This window comes from Carassius gibelio, chromosome A9 (assembly GCF_023724105.1).
Source record: "Carassius gibelio isolate Cgi1373 ecotype wild population from Czech Republic chromosome A9, carGib1.2-hapl.c, whole genome shotgun sequence".
Taxonomy (NCBI): domain Eukaryota; kingdom Metazoa; phylum Chordata; class Actinopteri; order Cypriniformes; family Cyprinidae; genus Carassius; species Carassius gibelio.
The window spans coordinates 1,119,833-1,129,294 of record NC_068379.1 but is presented as its reverse complement, the minus strand read 5'-3'; the positions used below and the strand labels follow the sequence as shown (position 1 = coordinate 1,129,294).

The window sequence follows — 9,462 nt, the reverse complement described above, 5'->3', positions numbered from 1 at the left end:
CTGTTTTTTGTTGTTTTGTTGGTTTAATTACTCACATTAATATATATATATATATATATATATATATATATATATATATATATATATATATATGTTGTAGGCGCTCAAAAGCTGAGGCACCCGACAGAAGAGGCACATGACAGAAGGGTTGCTCAACAGACGACAAGACTTTTCAAAGCATTTGCATATTATTTATTTTTTGTTGGTTCTATTATCCTAATTAAACTCGCTTTGCATAAAAGCAAATATATTAAATGTATTTAATAATTAATGATTAATTTCCACCATACCAAACAAGTGGTTAGCGTTATTTAAATTGACGTTGAAGCCATCTCTGTTTACTGTATATTGTACTCTTTATTGTACTTAACTTATGTATGCAATCCCTAAAAAGATCGTGTTCTTTAGCTCCGGAATTGAATACACGGAAGTGACGTATATGGGATACACTATTATAATGTTACAAATATAATTGTTTGGGCTCTGGTTTAACTCTGGGTTTTGTTATAGGACTAAACCATACATATCTGACAGAAACTTGTCTATTAATATTTGTTTGCATGAACTTTGACTGGAATGTTTTGACTGTTGCCCCGCCTCCTGGTCTTCCTCTGGTGTGCTGCTGGGAGAACCGGAAGAGACACTGAGTCTCGTGTGTGTGTGACGCATCGCGTGCGCCACGGTTTGACAGACTATACCGGACTCTTCGGATCAGTGTATCGAAACATCTGCGCTCCGGTATCTCAGTTTCTCTCAGCCACCTCTATATGCTGCTCCTCCCTGTTTACTGTGTTTACTGCGTCACAGCACAGACTGTAGTTTCGGGGCGTCACTTGCGCGTGACTACAGCTCCACTTCCGGTGTTGTCGACGGTGCTCTGCAGTTATGGAGGTTCTTCTCGGAGTGTGTGTTGTGCTGCTGGCCGAAGTGTGCGCAGGTGAGTTCGTGTGTGTGTGTGTGTGTGTGTGTGTGTGTGTGTGTGTGTGTGTGTGTGTGTGTGTGTGTGTGTGTGTGAGAGAGAGAGAAAGCAAGAGTTTGTCTGTGTCGCAGCACCTGGAGTGACACTAATGTGTGTGTGTGTGTGTCTGTCTGTCTGTCTGTATGTCTGTCTCAGCAGCTGGAGTGACACTAGTGTGTGTGTGTGTGTGTGTGTGTGTGTGTGTGTGTGTGTGTGTGTGTGTGTGAGAGAGAGAGAGAGAGAGAGTTTGTCTGTGTCGCAGCACCTGGAGTGACACTAATGTGTTTGTGTGTGATGGTGAATTGATAAAAATATCAATTTAAGGCTTTTTATGCATTTCATTTCTATATGAGATATTTTTGCTGCATACTTCCAAATAAGTAGATTATGATTCACAGATACATAAATGAAATGAGTTGGGTGTAACAGAACATCCCAGTAGAACCGGGTTCCTCAGATTTCACTGAGAACCAACGATACACAGCCAAGGCTCTGCTCTGCTGATATTATCATTATTATTATTTAGTCACAATAGAAATACTGTTTTATTCAGTCAATTAAGAAAGTGAAAGTGAATAGTGAAGTGACATTCAGCCAAGTATGTTGACCCATACTCAGAATTTGTGCTTTGCATTTAACCCATCCGAAATGCACACACACAGAGCAGTGAACACACACACACACACTGTGAACACACACCCGGAGCAGTGTTCATCATTTATGCTGCGGCGCCCGGGGAGCAGTTGGGGGTTCGATGCCTTGCTCAAGGACACCTCAGTCGTGGTATTGAAGGTGGAGAGAGAACTGTACATGCACTCCCCCCACCCACAATTCCTGCCGGCCCGAGACTAGAACCCACAACCCTTCGATTGGGAGTCCTACTCTCTAACCCTTAGGCCACGACTTCCCTAAGAACATTGTGTTCTGCTCCAGAAATCTGTCGAGAGGAGAATGAGAGAGATCTGATGTGCTGGTGTGTCTCATCTGCTCTCCTTCACTTCCCCGAGCTCCAGACGCAGTTATTAGTCTGTCAGAATAACTGTGTGTGTATCTGTGTCCTCCGCTCAGACAGAAGTGACCGGTGTCTGATGATGGTCAGTAGTGAACAGGACTCTGGGCTCAGGAGTCATCAGAACAGTTCATTACTTCATGCATTAGTTATCAGAAACTGAACATTCATTAATCTGAGGTCTTCCCATATTTAATAACACATTCTTTAAATCCTGGACACGGACACGGTTAGTTACCTGACAGTCTATGGGACAGTCTCAAGCCTCCCAGGTTTCTTCCAAAATATCTCACATTGTGTCTAGTGTGTGTGTGTGTGTCAGCAGTGTTTAAATGGCTAGTGTGTGTGAACATGGAGACTGCGATGCTAAATATGTGACTATGTAAATCTGTTGAGATGAGCCGTGATTCATTTAGGGTTAGGAGTTCATATGAATGTGTGTCTGAGAGGAACTTACTGTCTGTAGAAAGGGTTAGCCTCTGTATAGTTATTAAAGATATTAAAGATCATAAGAGCATATCTCAGAGTGCAATGATCTGATCCACTTGAAATCACAGGAGCTATAAAGTAACTAACACATCAAATGGTTAAATCGTATGATAATTGTTGTTTTTCTTTTTCTAATCTGAGTTTATGGAAGAGTGCTTAGGCAGGTTTATACAAGAACTGTTAAATGCTACATAAAATGAAGTCTTGTCAGATAGTAACATTAAAATCTCCATGATGATGTAAAATATTAGTGATTTTGAAACTGGTAGCCAACATAACAGAAGTGAGAAAACACAACTGAGAAGAGAAAGTGCTGTTCAACAGAGATTTAGACTTATGTTATGAGATGGCCGTACAATAATAGTGTTCTCTGTCGTTTCAAAAGATTGTTGTGTGGTGTGTATCAGTCCAGCTGACCGCAGGTGTGTGAGGAGACGGACAGCGTTTGGACAGGGATGAGTCTGACCCCTCCTGTGTCCCAGTCCCGACCTGCAAAACACACCAATTATACAATCCTGCCTTTGTTTGTTACAGTCTGAAGGTCTAACGAAATCTTTCACCGCACCTGTTTTTACGGCCCTTATATTTCCTATCTGACCCAATGATGAATGAGGTTATTTGAGGAAGAGACCGCCCTGGATTGGTTATAGTGAGACTGTGCTGTGATTGGTCAGCAGAGTGTGTCTGTTATCTGATTGGCTTGAGCAGACAGTGGGTGGAGTCACACGTGTGGATCATCAAATGTTTCAGATGTGCACACAATCTACAGATGCACATGAATACCAGCCAAAGCTTGTAGAATAAAAGGATATTCAAGAATAGGGTTTATGTGCAGATCTCATTATATTTGATTGTGAATTTAATTCATGTTTGTGAAACATTGAGGCTATTTGTGGATCATAATCTATTTATTTGGAGTAATTTCACCTGTATATCACACCTGTATGATGGAGCATGGCTCTGTCAGTGGTAGTATAGTTCACCTTCAGCACACATTGACCTGCATAGGGTTTTCTTTTTTACTGTGGAGATGCAACTGAAGGTGAACTATCCCTTTAAACCAAAAAATGATTTACAGTTACAGTATAGATAACAACAAGACTTAAACATCACATTTCAGCCTTTTTTAAGAAAATATATAATATTAAATTAAAGCATAAACATATATGAAGTTCTTTAGCATGCACTGTCGCTCTGTGCCCGCAGGGGGCGCTGTCGGAGCAGCAGAGTACAGGGGTTTCCCTGCTAACGGCACGGATCAAAGCAGCGCTCCGCTAACAGGTGAGATGCGTCATGTTTAGACCACTGTTTAAGAAAGCCCCTCGGACAGGGCACGGGTGACCGTAAGAGACCACAGTGTTTCTAGAGACCAGATTAGTTTCAGAGAGCTGTGTGACCATCCTGAGCTCAAATCTCAATCTGTAGCACAGCTCACAGATAGCCACTGATCCTGCAGGCGTTGGTCACTCTTAATCACCTCATGTAGGCTGACCCTAAAGACATACAGAGATTAAAACATTACAGTTATGCTTTTAAGAAATCTGTGTGACAAATTATGAGGCCACAAACAGATAATACGAAGCTGTAAGAGTTGAGTGGTTTCGTTACACTTGATTGAGCTTCTGCATGTACCTGAGCCATCATTAGTTCTGAGCCAGCTGTGTGCAGATGTTAAACCAGCTTGAAGACTGACCATCCCTGTGACTGAGTGAGTGCAGTCGTATGAGTGTGTCATGAGGGTGTAAACACGTGTGTGTGTGTGTGTGTGTGTGTGTGTGTGCAGGCCTGAGGCGTCCTGAGAACGTCAGCACCGTGGACTCTCTCAACACCCGTTATGTGCTGCGGTGGGACTGGCCTCATGAGAGCGCGGTCGGTCAGAACGTCACCTTCACTGCGCAGTATATATCGTAAGAGCTTCCTGCACATGCTCACACGGGTTTTTGACTGAATCTGCTCAGTTGTGTTCAGCATAATGTTAAATTACTTCTATTTTAGATGAATTATTTTTAGCCTACACTTTTTCTTTAATACTGACAGTCCTTTCCTCCGAAAGTCTCATTATTGTGATCTGTCCAGATGTTCTGTTTTTGGGGTGTATAGTTGTGGTTCTCAAGGCTGTCCCCGGAGCCCCAGACGTTATGTGACACACAGGATCAGCACTGGGGCTCCAGGAGCAGGCCGGGGACAGATCAGTGCTCTCACATCCTCCGTTCCTCCCCCAGGGAGCGCCTCTTCCAGAAGCCCCGTCATGAGAAGCACTGGATCTCGGTGTGTGTCGATGTTTTGGAGCATCGCTGTGATTTCACTGGAGCTCAATTGCATTACTTGGCCTTATATCGTCTGCGCGTGCGAGCCAACACGCCACAGCAGTCCTCCGGCTGGGTCCAGATCCGATTCTGTCCTGATAAACACGGTGACCCAGCTCTCCTTCCCTCTGTCTGTCTGTGTCTTTTGTTTCAGTGCTGCTGACCCCGGCTCTTTTCCTCTGCTCTCAGCTGCTTTAGGTCCTCCGTCCAGTGTGAGGCTGACGTCTATTAAAGGACATCTAGAGATCAACATCACTGACCCTTTGACCAGCACTAACCAGTCCATGAAGACGCTGCTGGACAGCAATCTGAGCTACCTCATCCAGTGCTGGAGGCGCTCGGAGGAGCCGCAGGTATCTGTGCTCTCGTCTGAGGTCGTGTGCTCCAGTGCTGTGACGGAGGAGTGTAGCGTAGCATCATTTGATGACTAGCAAGGAGCTTCTTATATCATAAGTGCCACAATACAATATACGTTCTCATCAGTTCATGTGTAATGAGTGTAGTTCATTGTTATTTCAGAATACCTCAGGCATTTACTCTTGGTAACAGTTATTATGTTTCGGCCGTGACTGGTCTGTTTTAAGTGCAGTGTAACGGCTGAGTGACATCATTTCCTGCTCTCACTGTCTCTGCAGAAGGCTGAAGTCCTGCAGACAGAGAACAATATTGTGATGCTGAGCGGTCTGGACAGAAAGACGTGGTACTGTGTGAGAGTCCAGAGCCGCTACGACTTCTACAACAAGACCAGTGTCTTCAGCGACACACACTGCACACGCACTGGAGGTCAGCAGCTGCGTCTCTCACACACACACACACACACACACACACACACACACACACACACACACACACACACACACACTGCACACGCACTGGAGGTCAGCAGCTGCGTCTCTCACACACACACACACACACACACACACACACACTGTACACGCACTGGAGGTCAGCAGCTGCGTCTCACACACACACACACACACACACACACACACTGTACACGCACTGGAGGTCAGCAGCTGCGTCTCTCACACACACACACACACACACACACACACACTGTACACGCACTGGAGGTCAGCAGCTGCGTCTCACACACACACACACACACACACACACACACTGTACACGCACTGGAGGTCAGCAGCTGCGTCTCACACACACACACACACACACACACACACTGCACACGCACTGGAGGTCAGCAGCTGCGTCTCACACACACACACACACACACACACACACTGTACACGCACTGGAGGTCAGCAGCTGCGTCTCACACACACACACACACACTGTACACGCACTGGAGGTCAGCAGCTGCGTCTCACACACACACACACACACACACACACACACACACTGCACACGCACTGGAGGTCAGCAGCTGCGTCTCTCACACACACACACACACACACACACACACACACACACACACACACACACACACTGTACACGCACTGGAGGTCAGCAGCTGCGTCTCTCTCACACACACACACACACACACACACACACACACACACACTGTACACGCACTGGAGGTCAGCAGCTGCATCTCTCACACACACACACACACACACACACACACACACACACACACACACTGCACACGCACAGGAGGTCAGCAGCTGCGTCTCACACACACACACACACACACACACACACACACTGCACACGCACTGGAGGTCAGCAGCTGCATCTCTCACACACACACATACACACACACACACACACTGTACACGCACTGGAGGTCAGCAGCTGCATCTCTCACACACACACACACACACACACACACACTGCACACGCACTGGAGGTCAGCAGCTGCATCTCTCACACACACACATACTCACTCTCACACACACACTCTCACACACACGCTCACACACACACACACACACACGCTCACACTCACTCACTCACTCACACACGCTCAGACTCAAACACACTCACACACACATGCTCACACACACTCACACACACACACGCTCACACTCTCTCACTCGCTCACACACACTCACACACACACACACGCTCACACTCACTTACATTCTCACACTCACACACGCTCACACTCTCACACTCACTCACACACGCTCACACACACACACACGCTCACACTTACACACGCTCACACTCACTCACTGACACACACGCACACTCACGCTCACGCTCTCACACTCATACTCACACACGCTCACACTCACACACACGCTCACACTCACTCACTCACTCACACACACTCAGACTCAAACAAACTCACACATACATGCTCACACTCACTCACTGACACACTCACACGCACACACACACTTAGTCTCTCTCTCACACACTCACTCACACACACTCACACGTTCACACACACACTCACTCACACACACTCAGACTCAAACACATACACACACACACATGCTTACACTCACACACTCACTGACACACTCGCACACTCACACACGCACACTCAGCCTCTCTCTCACACTCACACACACACACATGCTCACACACACACTCACATTCACTCTCTCACACACGCTCACACTCACTCACTCACAAACGCTCACACACTAATTATCATGGTTTTCATCCACATTCTTGAGCATCTATAAGCTTCATGTATGGGTCATGTAATGTAAAGTGGAGTGCTGACTGGTTAATCTTCTGTCCGTGTTTGACCCAGATGAGTGTGTGTGTGTGTGTGTGTGATTTCAGGTCAGATGTCGTACTGGCAGTTATTCCTGTGCTTCCTGGTCTCTCTGCTGCTGTGTTTCCTGCTGGTGCTGCTGTTGTCCTTCTGCTTTTACAAGATGTTCACTCTCTTAAAGAGCACCTTCTGCCCAGCCGTTCACCTCCCGGATCACATTCAGGAGGTACAGGACATTCACACTCCGTTACTCAATGATATCAGGTTTCTCAGATCAGTTTCTATGTTTTAGTTCCTGTCCAAATACATTCATCAGCTCCCTTCAGGAATAAAGACAGAGAGCTGTTCTGAATTAAGTGTGTATTTTACATGACAGTTTCCTGAATCATAATTGCTGTACATAGTAGAATTAGAGTTTTAGGAATTGCTCTGATTCTTCGTCGTTGTCTTCTCCAAAATGAATAGCATTTTTTAGGGCCTAGACATGCCGAAAACTCCTGAAGCCTTGCACACATGCCAGAAGTGGTGTGAATGTAGGTCTGATGGGGTTGTGAAGAGGGTGTTGTGAAGGGCGTTTCCGTCTCTGGTGGCCTGACAAAGTTTGATGTCTTGCCATGGAAAAAGTTGTTGTTGTAACTCCATACAATGTCCGATCTGCCCCAAATTTCACATGCTAGATAAGAGTCCTAGCCTGAAGACATCTACATGCCAACATTCAGTTATAGTCATAGCGCCACCAGCTGGCAGCTGGAAGTTTGGCACCTATAAGTGACTTCCTATATTTACCAGTTTAAATGCATTCGCTGTGTTCCTCAAGCCACCGGGTGCGAGGGTTTCTCATCCAGCTCTTTGTTGCAGCTGGTTCTCTGTTGTTCCAAGTGTTTTCTTGTTTAACTTTAACTACTAGTCATATATCAAAAGTTTACACTTCTGTATTAGACTCTGTTAATACACTAAAAATAAAACCCTGACCAGACCCAACTGAAGAGAATGTCCAGTATAGTAGGTTCTGTAAACTGACCTAGGAGCTCACAGTTTAGAGAGATTAACAACCGTTTGATTCGAACTGAAGCAAACACACACACACACACACACATATGTAATGTTAGGGATGTTTTCGGTGCTCTCCGTCCAATCCTGTATCCACTGATACAGAGTCCTGGTGATGGTTTATTTCATCAGACATTATGTGTCAGTCTTCTGTCTGGTGATGTGTGCAGCAGTTCTCTGGTCATCTAGTGCTCTGTCTCTTTCTCTCAGCTGTGGTCGTCTGGCTGCAGGGCTCCGCAGCTGCTGGCTCCTGAGTCTCCAGAGTCAGTGTGTGAGCCGCTGGTCATGGCCTGCACCGAGCTGGACGCTGCACTGGTCAACACTGAGGATCAGGACTTCAGCACACACAGCCGGCACGGCAGCGGAGACTCGGGCGTCTACTCCACCGAGGAGGACTCCAGCACAGATGAAGCTCAGAGAAGAGAGGCATGATGGGACGCAGCTGGAGCTCGGAGCAGATCTCAGACATCTGGATTTTAACATGCAGATTTCTTCTGATTCTTATAGAATCTTAATTCATTATTGTCACTGTATATCTTTGTCTAAAAGAGAATGAACTGTCAGATTAAAATCACCTGTGTGTATGTGTAACTGACTCGTTCTTGTTCATGTTCCCATCCCATCAGTTTTTAGATGGTGTATTTCCAGTCTTTAGTCCTATTAAGTTAGTCACGTTTGTGTCAGAAGCGCTATCTATATCTATATATATATGGGAAGGTATAGTTGTTCTCATGTTTAGGCAAGAATAAGCTGATTGTTGCTTGTGTTGTCCTGTGTTTGAGCCGCTGGTGCGCTGCGGGCCGGTGTTTCCCAAACCAGCGGGTGGAGTCTGTGAACCTAACCCGGTCAGGAGCAGGTTTTCTTTGGGTCTCCTCCCTCTTTTTAAAGTGTAAGCATTGTTTAAATCACACACCACGTTCATTTTCATCATGCAGACACTGTAAATGTGATGACTTTTTTTAAAAGGGATCCTGGAGCTGAGGAGGCTTCATTAAGTTACATTTATATCCGCAGA

At 45.8% G+C, this 9,462-nt stretch overlaps 1 protein-coding gene across 2 annotated transcripts; it reads left to right on the top strand.

Moving 5' to 3' along the window:
• Positions 1 to 300: 300 nt before the first annotated feature.
• LOC128019398 (interferon alpha/beta receptor 1a) lies at positions 301 to 9,038 on the top strand. 2 transcript variants are annotated; one of them, XM_052605356.1, is made up of 8 exons: positions 301 to 937; positions 3,660 to 3,737; positions 4,240 to 4,363; positions 4,679 to 4,869; positions 4,952 to 5,115; positions 5,398 to 5,545; positions 7,466 to 7,623; positions 8,658 to 9,038. In XM_052605356.1, exons 1-8 carry the CDS (start codon positions 886 to 888, stop codon positions 8,877 to 8,879), a joined length of 1,137 nt encoding a protein of 378 aa, XP_052461316.1. In that variant the 5' UTR covers positions 301 to 885; the 3' UTR covers positions 8,880 to 9,038. The 2 variants fall into 2 exon arrangements, with proteins under 2 accessions (XP_052461316.1, XP_052461317.1); XM_052605357.1 differs by having other exon boundaries at positions 303 to 937; positions 3,663 to 3,737.
• Positions 9,039 to 9,462: the final 424 nt, after the last annotated feature.

Coding starts and splice junctions, on each gene's coding strand:
- LOC128019398 (XM_052605356.1), top strand. CDS start 886: ATGGAGGTTCTTCTCGGAGTGTGTGTTGTGCTGCTGGCCGAAGTGTGC. Junction 4,364..4,678: donor TTCACTGCGCAGTATATATC/GTAAGAGCTTCC, acceptor TTCCTCCCCCAG/GGAGCGCCTCTTCCAGAAGC. Junction 4,870..4,951: donor ATTCTGTCCTGATAAACACG/GTGACCCAGCTC, acceptor CTCTGCTCTCAG/CTGCTTTAGGTCCTCCGTCC.